The sequence below is a fragment of the Halichoerus grypus genome, chromosome 1 (assembly GCF_964656455.1).
Source record: "Halichoerus grypus chromosome 1, mHalGry1.hap1.1, whole genome shotgun sequence".
NCBI lineage: Eukaryota > Metazoa > Chordata > Mammalia > Carnivora > Phocidae > Halichoerus > Halichoerus grypus.
In genome coordinates this window covers 177,295,128-177,314,737 of record NC_135712.1, presented here as the reverse complement: position 1 = coordinate 177,314,737, position 19,610 = coordinate 177,295,128, and the positions used below count along the sequence as shown (strand labels likewise).

Sequence of the window (19,610 nt, the reverse complement as noted above, 5' to 3'; positions counted from 1 at the left end):
TTATATTCAATTAAGATGTATTTAACTCCTCTGTGCTTCTGGTTCATCAGCGCTGAGAAACTTCTCGATGGAGGTGGATGTTTAGTGCCTTTGGAAACTTGTGGCTTCTGCTTAGGACACCTTTGAGATCACTTACGGAAGGAAGAGCTGAATGAGTGGCAGCAGGGGTTAGAAAACCGCCCTCTGATACAGAGTCACCCCGTTAGTTCACACAGCGGGTCATAACTCAGGGGAGGTGTTTCCGAAGGCTGGCTAATCAGAGAAGCTGTGTGGCCCTAAAGCTGCTTAAATTGCCTCCTTCATTATACATTCAGTGGTACTATTTCATCAGGTCAGGTTCTTTATCTCTGGACGGCAGTAAGACCTGGGAGGCAGGGTTTTAGCTGGGAAGGAAGGGAGGAGGATACTTGCTTTTTCTTAGCCCCTGATCTGTGTGTTCAGGATGGGTGATGGAAAAGGCAGTCTTGGAAAGGCAGATATATTCTTATCAATAGTCAACTTGGTGAACTCTGCAGAAGTGAATGGACTAAGCTTGTTAAGTTTATCATCTGCAGTAACACAGAAATGGGAAGCAACAGGGTTATAGACAGATGTATGCCTGAGCTGGAGAAGGGCACAAAATGATCAACAAAGGTCACGTAGATTCTTAGCAACTAAATGTTTGTATGCTCCTCCCCACCCCCAAATTCATGCGTGTTGAAGCCCTAACCCCCAGTGTATGGATATATGGAGATTGAGCCTTTGGGAGGTACTTAAGTTTAGATGAAATCATGAGGGTGGGGTCCCCATCATGGGATTAGTGTCCTTAAAAGAAGAGAAAGAGACCAAAGCTCGCTTGCTCTCCCCACGATGGGGAGACAGCCCTCTACGAGCCAGGAAGAGTTGTCACCGGAACCTGATTACATTGATCTTATACTTTCAGTTTTATACTGTACAGTTTTCCAGAACCGTAAGAAATACAATTTCTATTGTTTAAGCTCCAGCTAAGATGCAAACAAGCATCTGGCATCTGCTGAAATATTAGCGTGTCTCAAAGTGAAAATCTATGAGCCCCCTGTCATGGAAATGCTATTTCTAAGCACAGCAATCCAGAAGTTTTGCTTCATTATCATTGATCACTTTATCTGATTGTCAGTTTAGGGTATTTGGTGATAAAACTACAGTTCCTTAAGAAAAAAAAAAAAAAGAGTGGTTGGAAAGAACTGGTTTTACCTTTCCCCTTGGCCCTGTACTAGCTCTTTCACTTTGAGCAAGTTGCGTCCCTAAATCATCTTTGTTTTCTTATCTGCGAAAGAGGATAGCACTTCCACCCATCTCATAGGCTGCTTATGCTTAAACAAGTTAGCACACATAAACATTTAGTATAGCTTCTAGCACATGTTAGGTGCTCGATAACTACTGGCCATAGGGAATGGGTATTTATGGTCAAGTAGAGAATTGGGCTCTTTCCTACCACTCTGGTCTTAATCACACACCATCTTTTCCACTGCTTTCTGAGCATAAGCTACACTGCTTTCTTTGGTTTTTGTTTGTTTGTTTCAAATAAGCCATGTCTCTCCCACCTCAGGGCCTTTGCGTATGCTGTTTCCTCTGCCTGGAATATGATCATTCCCTTTGCCTAGTTAACTCACATTCCTCCATTGGCTTTCAGCTCAACCATAACTTTTTGGGAGACTCTCCTTGAACTCTGTGGCACTAGCTCTCCCATCCACCGCCTCCCCGGCTCTAACCACGCTGACATTTTGTTTTTAAGTATCTGTGTGATGATTGGATGATTATTTTCTTTCCCACTGGACTGTAAGCTTTATGAGAACTCACTGTGGCCTTAAACCGTGGGGACCAGAAAAAGTACTGGCTGAACACGTCCGTGCTGGGTCGTGATGTAGCTCCTAGAGCACTGGGGTGGTAACAGTTCCTCAGAGATCAAAGTGCTAAGTCCAACCCATCATGTTTGGGGTGGCGTGTAAGGAGGAGGACTAAATGCATGGTTCAACCTAATCCTAATAGATTTTCATTTAGCGAGTTTCATTTGGCTTCTGAGGATTTTGGCAAGACTCACTAAGCTGGTGAGCCAGTGTACTCTGCAATAGCCCCACTGAAGTAAGAGTCCTTAATAGCCCATTTTTCATTGTAAAAAAGCAGCTGAGTGCACAGAGGTCAGCTTTCCACCACCGAAAGGCAAAACCACGTTACTGGCAAATCATAAGACTCCATGGGCGGCGCTCTTTCAGGATTAGCTGAAACTGGAAGCTAGAGCAAAATGGATCATTTAAGCAGAAAAACCCACCTGAATCAAACGCAAAGAACCATACTTTGTTTTGTAACTGCTTTAGGGAATTCACATTTAATCAAAATTGAAGACTACAGCATTTGCCATGAGAATTCTTGCATCTTATCTCGGGTCTTGGTGATTTCTTTTTAATTAGTTGCTGCTTTGCAGAAATCTTAATGTGCTTAAAACAATCAGGAAACAAATAAAACTGGGAGCTGCAGTTGCTTATGGTGCAACTGTGTTTGCTTCCTTGGTTTTGGGCAATTTTGCTAACAAGTGACCGGTAACCTACTTCTAAGGCTACGAGGAGATAATTATTTGGTAAATTTTCATACTTCAGTTTATAATACTAATTAGTTCTCCAACTAGTATTCCCCAGGCAATGTGTACTGTCCTCTCTTCACATTTGTGATTCTTTCGACTTGGGATCTCCTGTTTTCATTTAAAAGATGAAAAGCTTAATTTGTGCCCCAAATTCCTGTCTTTTTATGTGTTGTCTGTCATATGTTCTTGCCAGGAGAGTTAGAATACTCTAATTTAAAACTCAAAGGGAACTGAGCAAAATGCCTGTCATTTTGAAGCAGTTTCTTTTATTTCAATCATGACTGGGTTACAAGTAATGGCAGAACTTGAACAGACTTGAAGTGACTTCTTGAGAGGCGGATGGAGGCACAGTGGTGACAGGTGAGGGGTTTGGCATCAGGTGGATGCAAATTCAAAGCACCTCTCTACACTCATCAGGGCGGATTTCATCATCCGAGTCTCAACTGTGGCTGAGGCCGGCTGTCTTGCAGAAGTGCCCCACCGATGTGGTGAGATCTCGGGGTGGTTTTGCACATGCATGTCTGATAGTCTCTATCAGTGCTACAGGATAGAAATAGAATATGTGCCACATACGTAATTAAAATGTTTCTAGGAGCCACATTAAAGTAAAAAGAGATAAAATTAAAAGTATTTTATTTAACCCGACATATGTGAAATATTATCATTTTAACATGCATGAACATTGAAATAGTTTATGGTTTTTTTTTTTTTTTTAGTCTTTTAAATTCATTTTCTCAGAACATTTCAATTGAGGCAGCCGTATTTTAAGTGTTTACCAGCCAGATACGGTTAGCGGCTCCTGTGTTGGGCTGTAGCACTGAATCATCCATAAAGTCTCATTTCTTTCCCTGTGTATTTTGAAGTATGGTTTAAACTTGAGTTATCCAGCCAGTGCAGTGGCTGCTATGGAGAAGTGGGGATCTGTCCTCGTAGTCCTGAAATTTATTTAGCTATGAGAAGAATAACCATCAGCACAATGACTGGGAGAGTACGGGTACTAGTGGTTGGTTGAATTTTAATTGCTATCGACAATATGGTTCTAATGGGGAAAATCTTTATTCCTTGATATTAAAAATGGGTGCCCAGATCAGACAGTGCCATCAGATGCAATTAAAAACAGCTTGCAAAATAAATCCATACAATTGTCCAGTTCAGTTGGTCTCATGTTTAGGTTTTTGTAACTTCGGGGGAGGTCCATGAATGGACTTTGGGGGGTGCATACGGCCTCCAAAATGATATGCAACTTATGTTTTTCTGTGGAGAGACTCCTTAGCTTCCATCAGATTCTTCCCTGGGCCAAGGAAATCAAAGTATCAGCAGCTGAGGCTTGTCGGTTACAGTGGAAGGTCTGTTTACATGGGAGCTAGGGTTTCACACCAGTGAGAACAGAAGTTGTAAATTGTCTCGTCACCATTACCCAGGAAAATCCCTCCATTCACCCGCTGGCTCCAAAATGCCTGCACCGCGAGGCACCTGGGAGCTCAGACTCACTAAAGAAATGGCAGATTCATGTCTCCTGGCTTATGCTCACTCCAGGGCATCCACTGGTGAAATGTGTTTATTTTTTGGTTGAGGGCACAGGATCGCATGCCTCTGAGTGAGCTGTGGACAGGACAGCTACCTCTCCCCTGTGGCCATGGCACTAAGAACTGTGGGAACAGGAAGTGGGTTCTGAATTCAAATCCCCATTTGTTTTTTAAATGAGCCACGTTTGTCTCCTTGAGCCTCTTGCTCGTGGATAAAGTGACTTCTGGGGTGCCTTCCAGAATGTCTTTTCAGAGTTGATTTGCCAAATTAGATTTGGAAACTTCTTCTCACATTGCAAATTACGACCAAATGTATTTATATGATGAAGTGATTTAAAATATAAGTTGTAATTGAAGGATCTAGAAGTGGATTTAAATGTATGCTGTTTTTTAATTTCCCTCCACTTTTTTGTAAGTGGCACTGGCTGACTCCTAAATCTGGAGGAAGGTGGGGAGCTCTGGTGAGGAACTCCTCTGCTTGACTCTCACGGCACATGGTTGTTTAGGCTGGAGCTCTTTGTTCTTGTGGCCATGTACACACCTCTGACCTCTCATGAGAACACACAAGGGGAAGAAAGCTATTTCCCCACAGAAACCCGTGCACTTCCATGTGTCTTGCAGCAATGTTTATTCTCTGTGAAACATGAGCAAGAAAGGGTGTGAGGTAAGAGCGCTGTAGATGAGCTGCTTCTGGGAACCGAGCACCCACTTCTGGTGGTGGGCGAACGTCGGAGAATATTGGAAAACCATGGCCCTCATAGCCCACCTTTTGCGAAAACTTGTCTTTGGAGGGCTGATGAGAGTGTAGCAGATTTAAAATTATCTTTGCAGTGCCTGGTCTGGGAGAGGGAATGAACAGACATCTTGAACACTTCAGTGTCTCACCTTCAGTAAATTGTTCTAGTGCAAGTGTGACGATGAGTTAGCCTCAAGATTTGAGCCCCCAAGGAGGAATTTTGGTTGGAGGAGGGTAGAGGGGACTCATCTATGAGATGCCTGACCACCCGGTCATTTCACGCAGATTTTTAGATCAGTGAGTAAACCAGAAGTCTGACAACATGGCAGATGAAACGGACACCCTTCCTAATCCTATCTTTATTTTGTATTTTCAGTAAGTCTTACAGCTGCGATTGGTGCCAACACTATAACCCGGGAACGATTTGTAGCAAATTCATTATTTAAGATCCTGGGGATGGTTGGGATTCTGAAAGAAAGATACCAGTTTTAAAACCCACTCACTTTGGTGACCTAGGTTATTCTGTGAAAATATGAGCTAGTTTGCAGAAATGGGAAGTTGGGTCTAGCCACCAGAGTTGTTTTACTGGCAGACAGTAATGGTTGTGATAAACCAAAGAGATTTCATTGTGAACATGACCCTGAGTGATCAACTTGCTCATACTTATTCTTGCTTACAGGATAACTGGGCCAGGTTGAGGCTTTCTGCAAGACAGCAGTCAGAATGCAGGATTCAATGGTGAGTTTGATTCCTTCTTCTTCACTGACAGAGGGGTCTGTCTTTGGGTTCTGGGCAGAATGAAGGTACTGGATGATCTGAAAGACTCAAATACTCCCAAGGAAGTAGATAATGTAATGGAAGAAAAAAAGAAACACTGCAAAAGGCTTTTATTTTATAAGCACCACTGCAAAAAAAAAAAAAGAGGAATCACTTCAAAATATATCAAATAGAAAATAATTTATTTTAACTTCATTTTACTTAATGTTTGTAACTAATCATGATTTCGTGAGCTTGCTTGTAAAACTCTGTCCCTTCAAATCTACAAAGCAAAGGCTTACTACAATGAGCACTTAAAATTCCACAAACCACCTCCATCCACAACTTTCCTGTACATGCAAATTCTTCCATCGGGCTGCAATATTTGCAAACATGCTTTAAACTTCCATAAAGCTGCATGATATTTTGCTTTCCGGTAAAACCTTTACGGTTTTGGGAACTTTAACCAGAAAAAAATGTTTAAATGTGTATCCCAACTCTAAACACTGCTGGTTTGATTATGTGTATTAAATCCTGAACCACACAGTTTGGGAGTTTTGAGTTGAAGCCTTGACCTAAATTATATATTAATGGTCACCCATATGAAACACATTCAACAAAGTAACATTATAAAATAGGGTTCCATTAAAAATACACACTGGGGGTTGTATTTGTGTTTTCGGCAGGAAAAAAAAAAGCGTGTTTAACTTTTTTATATGAATATAGTTTAAACAAATTATTCTGTGAAAGTATGCTTAATAAAAGATCTTTTTGAAATTTAAACACTTTATGTAAAAGGTAGCAAGTAAAAAAGTACAATTGCTATTTGAAAAAAGCTCTGTTTGTTAATATTGCCTTCCAAGACAGTTAGTTAAGGGTGGTTTTTCTCCACTTAAAAGAGAGCTATTGACACCCAGAGCTGCAGCGTTGGCCAATTGTGACTATAAACAGGATGACCGTATTTATCTTATATACAAAAACTTGCCACATTGAACGAGGCAGGAATTTCTACCCCAATGGTAGCGTTCTCTTTTATGTACATCACGCAGAAGTGAAAATTATACAGTAGTCACGGATAAGAAGGAATTGTATACTCTCGTGCCATCTGGTGACTTTGTGCCATGGGTTAAGAGTTCTTGGATTGTCATCCAATTGTCAAATATCTTTTTGTTCCTCTTCTTCATCATCTTTTTGTGGCTCAGTTCAAGGATGTTCATCTCCTTCCTGTCGTCGGCGGCTTGCTGCTCCTTCAGGCAATCCAGCCGGCTCTGCATCATGAACTCGCGCCTGCGCTTCTGCTCCTTGGCCCTCACCACGTGCTGCTTCCTCTCCTCTCTGCTCCAGTAGCGCCCCAGCTTCAGCTCGCTCACCGCGTCGTCGTCGGTGGTCATGCCGCTGCGCTCCTCGCGGATCTTGAGCGCGCGCTCGCGCAGCAGGCGGTCCCGCACCGGCCGCTTGGTGATGTAGCGCGTGCCGTCGCTGCGGACCTTCACTTTCCACTCCATCCTGGCTTCCGCCTGGCCGGCCGAGGTCAGGTCCTTGCACATGCTCACCAGGCTCATCTGGCTCTGCGCGTACTCCACGGCCGACTTCTGCTGGATCAGCTGCATGTAGCTCTGGTAGTGCTGCGCGTGCGCCGGGATGTGGGCGTGTTTGTAAGGCGAGTGCGGGAAGGGCGGCAGGTAGGAGCCGCCCAGCTTGGGGCCGGGGCTCCCGCTGTCGTCGCTGGGCCTCCGCTCCCTGCTTTCCGGGGCCGGGCCGGCTTCCAGCTCTCGAGGAGGCGGCGGCGGGCTGTAGCTGGCGCTGCCCACCTCTGGATCTTCCGTGATGGAGAGCAGGTTCTTGGGGGCCGGCCCGTAGGCTTCCATGCTCCCCGCGGCCCCCTCGCTGCCTGCGCAGCTGCTGCCCTCTGCCACTCTCCTCAGGGAGTTGTCGGGGGACATTTCCAGGGTGAGTGGGGTGCTGCGGCAGCTCTCGCCCGTGTTGTAGGCGCTCGAGCTGTCTTTGTCGGACTTCTCGGGGAGCTCGGTGATGTCCGACAGCTCGTGCCTGCGGACGTCGATGCTGGTGTTGTAGTTGCGGAAGCCGCTGTTGTGCAGCATCCACGACTCGCGGTACTGCTCCCGGAGCTGCTGCATCTTGTGCGCCCGCACAATGCTCAGGCACTCCAGCTCGATGCTGCGCAGCTCCTCGTTCAGCAGCTCCAGCTCCTTGTCCACGCTCTCGGGGTCGCTTTTGCTGGCATCCAGGGGGCTGCTGGCGTAGTACAGGCTGTAGGGGCTGCTGCTCTTGGCCTGGCACTTGAGCTCCAGGAGCTCCCGGAAGCGCTCGCACTCGTCCACGGGGATGCCCAGGTAGTCAGCGTCAGTGCAGTCGGCCGACAGGAAGGACTCGTTGCTGAACGGCAGGTCGCCGCTGCCGAGGGTGTCCTGGCTGCACGTGAGCTTCCTCTGCCCGGCCAGCGGGGTGGATGACGCGGTGGCATCATCCCCATTGTTCTCTTGCTCCGAGCTCTCGTCATTGCGCGTGCTCTCGTCCGTGCGTCCCACGCCGCTGTCCTTCTCGTGCTGGTTGGACAGGATGGTGGCTGTATCTGTGGTCCCCCCGTCTTCTTCATGCTTCTTCTAGAACAAAGGGCCACGGTGAGGGAGGTGCCACATTTCCTGTAGGACTAGGGCTACCAGCCAGGGCACCCGTACCTGGCTATCAGGCAGACCCACCGGGGCTAAACAAACACCTACCCTCCTCCTCCTCGGTTCTCCCACCTGTAAGACGAGGGTATTAGTCACCTTACCTCAGTGAATGATCCTAGCCATTCCAGCACCCAGGGCAGGAGGCATCTAGGGCCTTACCACGAACTAGTGCGTTTTTAGGACCCTGACCATGGAGGTGGCACCGAAGGGAGCTAAAGGGCTCTAAGCAGCTCAGGCTACACCGAGGGAGTTGCTCTACTTTTGAAAACATGACTTCAGGCTTTCTAATCTGCCTTAAAGCTGGCACACATGTCTTCCCAGACCCCAGCAGGACTACTCATCTCTAAAAGCCAGGCCACACTCCCTTGGCAGGGAGGGTATCGGCTTGCCTCTGCCAGTGTGAAGACCGGATGGCACCTTCCAGGCCGCCGGGTTTGCGCGGGACTTGTGTGCCTGGGGGCTGGGGGGGGGGGCGGGCGTCACCTGCTGCAGCACGCTGGCGGTGAACTGCATGGCCTGGTGGTGCTGCTCCTCCAGCATGTCCATGTGCAGGTGGTCCAGAAAGTCGTTTCGGTCGTCGTCCATCCAGCCCTCGTCCAGCTGTGGGGAGGGAGCAGCCATGGGCCTCAGACAAGATTCCTTTTGCTTTCATCTTATTTACTTACTTTTTTTAAAAGAAAGGACATTAAGCTGGGGGAAAAAGATTTCTTGGGCTCCCTCCGGGGGTCATGAAAACGCAGTGTGCCCGCTGTTTGGCTCTACCTCGGAAAACTAGCCTCCCTTCACGTTCCAGAGACTTTCCGCCCCAGGAAGGTCTCTGCGGGCCATGGTTGTGTTTTTTTCCCGGCGACGCTCGTGCATCCACGGTGGCTACTTTCAGGGAAGCGGGCCACCCGTGAGGGTGTCCGGGAGAGCTAGCCCTGTACCCCTGCTGGCTGGCCCACACACAAGCTTAGCAGGGCCCGAAAACAAACTATTGGCAGTGTCGCAAGAGTTCTTTCTGACACAGAACGTGGGTCTGCTAACTAGCTGTCTGGGGCAAGGCCCGTCACTTTTACCAGGCCCGTGTCTTCCTAGAGCAGACTATTCAGGGGTCTGAGATCTTAGAGCCCACGGGTCAGATGTGGCCTGCTGCTCGTGGACTGTCGCGCCCACTTTTGTGCTACCGTGGCAGAGTCTAGCGATTGCACCAGAGGCTATCTGGCTCCCAAAGCCAGACATATCTGGCCCTCTGAGAAGAAGTTTTCTGATCAACGGTTCTTTCACTTTTTAAAATACAAGTTGTATTTTATGTTTAAGACGTACATGGTGATGATTTTAATATACATCAACATAGTGAAGTAATTCCGACAGTGAAGCTCATTAACATAGCATTTCCTCCTGGGTGTGTGTGTGTGTGTGTACATTTACTTGAACGCAGTATTACGAGCCACCGTGCTGTATGCGCCCTACACTCTGCAGCTGGAGATGAGGCCCACGCAGATCCAGGCTGGAACACCTGTCGGGCTTGGGGAACGCAAACACCTTGATGGTTATGACCTTGGCTGTGTTTTTCCAGCCCACCATGTTCCCTTGTCTTCTCCTTCATGACCATTCCTACGCTAATGAGCCTGCTGGGCCTACAGTGTGCTGTCAGGCGGGATGCCAGCACTCTCCTTCAATGCTTAAAACATAAAATAGATTTTAGGTCACATCAAGTGAGACGACATTTTCAGGGTGTACCAAGTGCCTTCAAATTCAGACCAAGTACTTGGGCAGGAGTCTGCAGTGCCACGGACTTGGGTTTTTGGTTGTAGGAATACAGATGCAGCTTCACATGCAAGAGGCTGACTCACCTGGAGTTCGGGCCTTGCAATCAGCAAGGAAAAGTTCTTGTTTTCTTCACTGGTTAGGAGAGCCACGGCCTCTTCACGGTTCTGTACCTCTATCCCATTAATCTTAAAAAAACCCAAAAAACACAAAATGGTGAGGAGGCGATGGAGGGGTGGACAACAGGATGAGATCATTCTATACAGATAGAGCAGAGAACTTGCATGTAGCTTGCAAAGAATGCTCATTTTCAGAAGGAAAGGCCTTGCTCAGACTGGTCTGTCAGCCGTGACAGGTGTACAAGGCAACTAATGTGGAAACTATGTGAACATAAGTTGCTGAGACTCCAGAAGGCAGACTGAGAAAAATCACCATGTTGTGAAGAGGGAACATCTGAGCAATTTAATCAGACATAATACTCAGGCAGGAACATAAAGGAAATATACTAAAGCATTATTATAGACATCTTCAGATAATAGGGGAGAAAAAGCAGCGGCAGGTCTCATGTGACCATTATGGAAACTGAGGGCAAACAAGGAAATGGTATCCTACGTGGTGGTCTGTGTGCCCAGTTTGTCACTTGAACTTCATTAGGTGGGACAGAAAGTCTAGAAGGAGGGACTCTCACAATGGGTCTGGAGGGATGATTCCTCCAGGGGACACATAAATGGTCTCACTGAGCAGGGAGGGGACCCTTCCACCCAACTACTTAGGCTAGTGAACCAAGAGGCAGCGAAGAGGGTGACTACTGGTTGGGGTGACTGAACCCAGTGATCAGTGGAGGTAGGCGGGGCCATGTACAGAACCCAGGACTTCCATGCCCCATAGTAAAAGCTAATGGAAATGGACAGCATCCCCAAATGGCAGGACTGAAGATGAGTCAGGGCATTTAGGAATGAAGGTTTGGGTTACTCCACCAGCAAACGGTCCTGAAGCAGCTGAGGTTGGGGTTGAAATCTGGGGAAATGTAGACTAAGCAGTGGAAAAAGGGAATATAGGAGTGAGGGGAGGTAGAAGCGTTGTGGGACACAATGGACCAAACAATCTCCATTTCTGGGAGATTAAGGAACACTGTAGCTGAAACAAGCAGTCTCATTTTGACTCCAAAGAGCAACAGGGCTTCAGGTAAAGAAACTATCCTTAGAAGTCCTTCTTAAATGTCAAGTCATGAAATTTAGAAGGCTTCTCCATCAATTTTACTAAATTTGCCAAAGATGTTCCTATTTAAGGACAAGACCAAACTTGACACTTGTGGTCCAAAATTACTCTTTCAGAGAAATCTAAAATGAGAATTATTCTGGTTCACGAGTTGCAGACTATGGGCTTGACTTGGGTCCCGGCGGTGCTGTCCTGGGCCCTTCAAAGAGACTGAAAGGAAATGAGGTGCGTCTTCTGTAAGGTGCTAGGGCAGCTCTGTCCAGTTGTCCTAGGCCTCACCACTCTCTGGTGTGTGTCACTTTGTAGGGTTTTTGCTTCCCTCATTAATTTAACTTCTGGCCTCACTATACATCTGCCTTGGTAATCCTTGTTCCTTAACATCTGCATTTTCAACCCTAAAGTTATTATCATCAACCATAAAATGTGCTCTTTAGTGATAGGCAGGAGATGAGGCCTCTGGTCGAAAGCTGACCTACCTGGATAATGCGGTCTCCTTCTCGGATGCGCCCATCCTTGGCCGCAATGCTGTTAGGGTCGATCTGAAACACACATGGACAGGTCAGCACGGAGTGGATAACTAAGACACATATGAAAATAAACAACAGCACTTCTCAAAGGCTGTCTAACATGCAGTCCTGCTTATCCCTATGTTTTTGTTTTGCACATAAATAAACAAGACTTAGTTCCTGCAAGGAGAGACGAACATGGATTGATCTGTTTCCAAGCCCTTTCCTGGGCGTGCTCTTGGAACCCTGCGTGGCCTCCTTGTGACATGGCAGTGTGCACAGACCCTGCTGACCTAAGGGAATAGAGAGGCACAGCTGACTTTTGTTGAAGTCACAGAAATGAAAACCAAAGTGTGATGCAGAACAGGGTAAATGGCACCCTTGGCTATGCGGATGAGCAACCATACCTTGATTATTTTACTAAATGCTTCCATTTTGGAAAATAAGTTTAAAAATGAAATACAATTGAGACAAGTGGGATTAAGTATCGGAAAAATCTCCCCAAATGCAGTAATGGTGGACCATCTTAAGCTTGGTGAATAAAGTACATCCAAAGGAATAATTATTAAGCCTAGTAAACACATCCCTTGGTTCATCCCACAGAGAGGTTTTATTTCCTGACAAAATTGAGTTCCTGTGCTTGCCTAGATGGGAGTCTAGGGTAAAGTATTCATACTGTAATCATACTGCATTGTCTTCTCTAAGAAGATCAAAATAGCTTCCATCTCAGTACTTTGTAGATGCATTTAACTTACATGAATTCAATGATATACACATTCAACCAAAAGGAAAAAGAAAGAGATAAAGAAATACTTTAAAAAGTGTAAATGACTCCATCCACCGTCCCATTCAATGGACACGAGAAGGGAAATGTGAATCTGCTGTCCCCTCGGGGTTGAACACACAAAACCATGTAAGCGGCTCCATTTTATGGCCGATTTGCAGGCTTCTCAAGGGTAATTTCGCCTTATGTGCTGACTGACATTTGAACTTAACCCCCATGTAAAGATGTAACTCCATGGACTGTGTGATGAAGGGGAGAAAGACATTTGGGTCTTTCCAAAGACTTCTTAATGAGCCAGAGTTAGGGCTGGTTAACACATAACAGAAAAAAAACAAAAACCAAAAAAACAAAAACCTCCTCTGGTCTTAAGATGATAGTTACACAACACTCAGCCTTCATACCTCACTTATGTAAATCCCAATGTCATCTTCATCATCAGTCCGGTAGCACACGGTGAGGCCCAGCTTGTCCTGGCTGTTCATTCTGTAGAGATCCACTTCCTAGACAAGGGAAAGGCATTTGCAGTGAGCCTCCAGCGGGCAGGGAGAGCTGGGAGGGGTCAAATGCTTTAAAAATATTTTGTTTCAATGATGAACTGGATTTCTTTGTATTTGATTGTGTAGCGTGGTTAACGTACTAAACAAAAAGTGATTATGGACACAGGATCAATGCCCACGGCATTCCTGACCTTTCAGTCAATATAAAGTCATTTTGAAAATAGTTTTTTTATTGATCCCCCAAAAGAAAAATTACCTATATTTCACTCAGTGTCAAGACTTCTGGGGTAGGGCTTTTAAAAAGCATTCTTTCAACGCCTGCCACAAACGAGAATATTTCCATACCCCAAACCATCCAGCCATTTCAGTACAAATGTTTCCAATGTGTTCAGTTAGATTATTTCACATTGCGTTCCCTTAATATTCACAGTAATAGAACTTGCAAACAGATTACACATAAATTGATCCAAGAAAGGAGGGTAACGGGATAGCGTGCAATTAATGCCTTCCACAACAGCTGTGATATTTACAGTCGAGAAATTAGTTTCAGTCCCTATTACTGCAAATTAAATAAGATAAAAGCAAAGTGAGCCCAAATGCGAGACACATGAGCACAAGGAACGCCACTGTATTTGCCAATTAGTCTTGCGCTTCAGAATGAAGTCAGAACTTTGAACATAGCTGGAGCCTTGGGAGGAAGTTCTGGGTTTTCTGAAAGTATCAACAAGCCAAGTTGCCCTCTCCACCACACTGCCAATTGCCCCTGCAAGATTCTGCAGCACTAAGCTGAGGCCTGTCTGAAGGGCTGCCTGAGAAGAAGGTCTCCAGCAGGTCTCTTGCTCTGGTTTTTACTGCTGACTGCTCACCAACCAGGAGTGGAGGTGCTGAGAGAATGGGTCTCTGAAACCACCGTCTCTGGGGACCACTTCCTCTCTCCATATTATTCTTGGAGGGTGGTAAGGATGCAGTGGTCTTTGTGGGGAAGCTCAAAGCAGGTATGTCAAAGCAGATAATTCCTGAACCCTCCCCTGTGAAAGGCAGGGTGCCCAGCACCATGGACACCTTTCAAGCTGGAAGAACAGCAGGTGCAAATGTCCTGGGCCAATAACGCCAAAGCCCTGTGTACAAGGAGGAGAGAGGTGGGCTGAGCATGGCAAGGCATGAGGCCAGACGAGAACCCCATAGGCCAGCATGAGGAGCTCAGATCTTACTTCACCATTGTGGGAACCCATGAAAAAGTTTTAAAAGTGAGGACTGCCCTGATCTGACAGACTATTTTCAGCAGTTTTTCTGGCTGATGTATGGAGTGTAATGTGGTGGTGAAGGGTTGGGGCTATGAAGACAGGCACACCTGTGTTCAGATCCCAAATCTACCTCTTTCTAGCACCTCCATCATGGGCCTGTTGCTGTATCTAAGCCTGTCTCCTCACTAGTAAATGCCATCCTGCTGCCTCAGGCTGGGTGAAGACTCAGTGAGGTAAGGCCCACACAGTGCTTGGCCCAGAGAAAGTTAACAGGAAATGGTAGTATAATAATCACTGCAGGTATGTTTACTTGCCTCAAGTCCCAGCACAGAGTGGTTATATTTCACGTGCCCCTCCCCCCAATAAGATAACTTTATTTTCTGAACATTGATATGTTAATTAATTCACTGACTTCCTAATTATAGCTTTAGCAACATGGCAGATTTTCATTAAGTGAAATCCCATTAATTTCTGATACTTCAGTTGAGTTGGGTGGAAATTTCTTTCCTCACGTTTTGAGAACTGGACTAAGCACCGTAATGGGAGGAAGCATGAGTTTGAGGGTCACGTTTAATTACAAGGGCCGATTCTTTCCAAATACGTGGGAGTAACCAATTTGCATACCTCACACACACTATTAGTCACACATCCTCCTCTTACGTTTCAAACACATGCCCACATCTCTGTCTCAGGTTACACTTCCTTTGGGTCTGGGTAGAAGGAAAGACTTTCCCCGTTTTGGCCCTTCTCACAGTTAGTGTGAATCAGTGGAATTTCATGATGGTTTGTTTGGGTCCAACTGCACAACTGTAGCCAAATGCTACCACCAAGCCCTGTGCTATCATGGCGGATGCCAGATGGTTCGGGAACAGGTTCATGGGCAACCAAAGCAGAGAGAGAGAACGGGAAAGATTGTAGGAAGAAAAATGAGAAAGACAATAAATGTGGTATTCCGTTTAGCAGAAGTATAAATGGTAATGTGAGTTATAGCTTTCTCTGAATAGCTGGCCACCAAGGTGAGTATCTAAGCATAAAAGAGATCACAGTTCCACTGGGCTTTATTCCAGTACTCAAAGTGAGCGTCCAAGTGTGGTTGTGAGGAACAAGTGCAAAAATTGAGGGGAGGGTTTAGAAACTACTAGAGCATTTGGATATTGTCATAATATCCAAGAACAAGAAGAGCAAGCTTGTCTTATTGACCAAAGTGTGCATCGGTTCAAGTACTCCTGACTCAAGTAGCAAGCTGTGTACGGGGTGAGCTATATAGAGTCCCACATGGTAGAACCACATATTGGTCAGTGACATACTGAAACTTAAACCGGTTGACCTGGTTGGTCCTCATGGCTTTTCAGTATAGACAGTCTGAGAAGCATGACTCTGTGATACACATCTAGAACTGAGGGCTCCATTTGAGAACCCAGGAAGGCAAAAAGTCTGGAAATCATGTCTTGGAAAAGAACAGCATAATGTACTAGGGTTGTTCAAAGCAGAAAAAGGAAGGCTCCTAAGGAATGGGATTAGCTGAATGTCTGCTATATAGAAAAGGATTACATTTATTTGGTTTAGTTCCCAAAACGTAGAGAGTCTGCTATCTTAAGTGTTGAGTAAATGATTTCAATAAAAACCTAACTTGAAAAGCATTTCTACTCTATTTTTTGGTCAGGATTTTGATTGACAGATATTTGGAGAACTATAAAGCTATAAATGTGGACATCAGTTCATGCTGCTATTGGTGGGAGTATTTTATTCTGGTACTTTACTCTTCTAAATCTGCCAGTTCCTTTCAACAAATCTTTTATAACCAGGGAGGAAACTTTCTTAGAACCAAATGTCAAGCTGGAAAGGAATACATCCTAAAGTGTTGCTTTAAAATAGTTTCACCTGAATCCCTGATACCTGAATCATGGGTAATCCCTTATGCTCTCCTTGAACACATTTTATATGCTGCCATTAACCCCATATGTGATTAGCAAATTAATAATAGATTTCCGATACACACTGTTGGAAATGACACACAATACATGATGGTCAACATTCCCACATCTGTGCATTGGAGACAAGAGGTTTTCTTTACCAGATCTATTCCCAGTTAGCAATATACTCTGAGGATGCAGGGCTCCCTCCCTACAGCAGAAAGACTTAGCCAACACTGCATTTAGCCTTTAAATCCCATTGCAAATCCTCCCAGGACAGACTGTCATGGCGACAGTCACATTCTCACTTTGGTCAGGTTTGACTTACTTAAATACTGGAAAAGCTGGATTCCAGCCTTGACATGGATGAGAAGCTGGCTCTGGCATCTCTCTCTCTCTCTCTCTCTCTCACACACACACACACACACACACACGACAGGGCAGAGTTCTCATCTGAAACAGTTGCCCTGAGTATGTTAAAGCTTCCTTTTCCACCCCCAATTCTTGTTGGCTGTGAAGCAAACTTTAGGACTTCATTTTTTAGAACAGATTCAAGAATGGGAGTGTAATTCTAGTTTAGGGGTAGTCCTCTTAGAAATGGTCTGGTTCTATCTTAGAAATGGTCCGGTTTTAAAAAGGATGAGTGGTACAGGATAGACAAATGGCTGATATTACGTTCAAGTAGTAGGAAAGGAAAGGATATTCTGGAGTTTACTCCAGGTATGTTCTTGACGTTGATATTAGATAGGATGGCTTGGGCTATAACATTTCCTTGTGTTACCTGGATCTTCTGAGGAACGCTAAACAAAAACTGGAAAAGTTTCATTTCGAAGGCATATGGTGTAACTTAGCAATGGTCACTCAGTTTCCAAGGGATGGTTCAACATCATAAAGAAGAGCCTCGTTGCTCATAGTTAAGCAAAGAGTGAACCATAAAAGGTTTTCAGAAGCTCTTGAAAAACAATGCTGTAAGAACTGCTACAGTTTTAGCTGTGTATAAATCTGAGTTTTACCTTGGTTGCTTATCAAGATTATATTAAGGCAATAGTTGAATAATGAGTTTTGAAGTAAAAAAAAGGGTCTAGCCTAATATAGTGTGCACAGTAGGTGGCTCACAATTGAATGAATGAGCTTAAGATTCCAAGCAGAAAAAAGAAAAAATCCACATGAACAGCACTCCTGGGCTGTGCCATGAGCAAGCCAGGCAACCTTGGGAAAGTCAATTCATGTCTCTGAAACGTCTCAGCTATTCTACAATTTCCTAACCAGATATGATATTTGGGGGCCTTAGCAGATAATTCTCCAAACTCACTGGGTGGCTCGTACCTTCTCAACATTGCATTCTGCCTGGAAGCTAAAGGCAGAGCCTTACGCAACTGAGCACATCACTGAAAGCTTAGAGGTTATCAATACTTATCTGTCTGTGATGATGGAGATAAGATTTCAGAGAAGACCATTAATCAAACTGGTATGAATAATGTATTAGCATTATCTGGATTACAGCCCCCCCACCACTGGTGTCCTGTTGCTTACTGGTCTAGATGGGACTGTTGGATAAAAATGAACTGCTAAGCCTGACATTTCAGATGAAATTGAAACGAGAGCCCCATTATGAGAATTAATGGGGCCATTCCACGTGGGTGATTCAAGCTTTCTGTTTCAAAGTCAGCCACTTTAATCAGAGGGGATCCCAAAGACCAATTTCAATGGCTTATCCCACACCAGGAAGACAGGTCACTGAAGCATAACTCTTCCTTATCAGTTCAGAACTGCTGTGCAGATTTCTTTAAATTCTCTCCACTCTTTCTATATCTATGCATGGGGCAGGCTATGTGCAACACAGAGGTGTCTCTAAAGAGGCCGTACTTCCCTTCAAGAACCTTCATTTGAGATAGGGTAATAAGGCATTTATTCCTTCACTCAGCAAATGTTTATGGGTTACCTACCATGTGCCAAGGACTGACTAGGCACCAGGAGTGTAACCATGAATGAGCTGGACAAGAGCCCAACTCTCATGGAACTTGTATTCTAGTGGGGGAGCCAGTAAGTAGGAAATGGCACTGTTGGGGTAGGGATGCTCTCGACAGAGTGGCTGGGAAGCTTCTCTGGAGGTGACGCTGTGGTCAAAAGACGGAGCCGGACGGGGCCATGCTAGGATCTGGGCAAGTGCCCTGTGGGCTGAGAGCAGAGCAGGTGGAAGGTCCTGGTGTGCCGATGGTAGTACAAAGAATGGGCAAGCGCCGACTGTACTGGGAACAGGGTGAGGAGGCCGACTCAGTGAGGGCAGGGCTGACCAGGAAAGGTTTCCTGGAGGAGTTCTTGAGCTGTGCCTTAAAGGCTAAAGACAAATGTATAGATCGGCTGGGGCATCCTGCATCGTCTCCAGGACAATCCCAATTCCCTAGTGATCTACTTAGGTTACTCGATGAAACCAGGTTTGGAGGTCATTTTAGTCTCCCTGTTGAAACTGTAGCTTTTCTTCTCTTTTCTCCCCTCAAAATGACATCATCAAAACACAACATAGGTGAGGGTAGCTTCACAGCCTGGAAGGGGAGGCTACTGATGAATCAACTGGGAAATTAACACGATAGATTAAGGAAAAAGCCTTCTTCAGACATCTATTTTCCTTCTTAATTGCCTCCAGGAAGATCTAGAGCAGGTGTTCAGTACCTGAAAATTTATGGGTAATTATGTGGCTGCTCAACCCTTGGGTATACTTGGGTATAATCTTTTTAGCTTTACACAGTTTCACAATAACAGGGATTTGACACTTACCTAAATATGATCATTTTGTGTGCTTTAGAAGACAGAACATCTGTTTTTCTCTGTGCATTTGCTTCTATAATATCCCAACACACTCATATATTTTCCTCCTATATAATATCCATGGAACTAGTTACTTTTCAGTGGATGTTGATCTCATTCAACTCAGATGATGAGTGGTGTGTTGAGACTGACCCCCTAACTCAAAACACGCCTGCTCTTTTTGTAATCTAACCCCAGAGTCGGGGGGAAGAGAAGAGGATGGAACATCACAGAGACAGAGCGTGGACTATTCTACGAAATCTGGTGAGAAGCATGGATGACACGTACGTGCCAATCTCCCTAAAAACTGGGTCTGCTTTAGGAAACTCCATTCTTGGCACTGAGGCTGCTTTATTACCATTCTGGAGCTGACCAGACTACCGTCTGAGGACGTGCCTCTGAAACGGGGCGGTACTGGACGTACACTGTTCTCTACAGGAGGCTCCCTCCAGGTAAGCGGCCACACTGGGCTTCAGGAAGACTTCGAGCCTTCCCCACAGGACTTGGGATGGGCCTCTTATCCTAAACCACCCGGTGCACTTTATGAGATGTGCTTAGTTAACAAAGATAACTTGGTGACATCTCAG

The 19,610-nt window shown here is 45.4% G+C and overlaps 1 protein-coding gene across 6 annotated transcripts in view; it reads right to left on the bottom strand.

The window, feature by feature from the left end:
- Positions 1–5,800: 5,800 nt before the first annotated feature.
- Positions 5,801–19,610, bottom strand: part of PDZRN3 (PDZ domain containing ring finger 3) — a 236,254-nt gene continuing 222,444 nt past the window's right edge. For 5 of the 6 annotated variants that reach the window (XM_036066775.2, XM_036066779.2, XM_078075971.1 and 2 more), the window contains 5 exons: positions 12,966–13,064; positions 11,751–11,813; positions 10,143–10,244; positions 8,791–8,907; positions 5,801–8,238 (listed from right to left, as the gene is read on the bottom strand). In XM_036066775.2, the coding sequence (XP_035922668.2) occupies positions 6,673–8,238; positions 8,791–8,907; positions 10,143–10,244; positions 11,751–11,813; positions 12,966–13,064 (1,947 nt within the window). In that variant the 3' untranslated portion in view covers positions 5,801–6,672. The remainder of the gene's footprint in view (positions 8,239–8,790; positions 8,908–10,142; positions 10,245–11,750; positions 11,814–12,965; positions 13,065–19,610) is intronic. The other variant, XM_036066776.2, reaches the window with a different exon arrangement.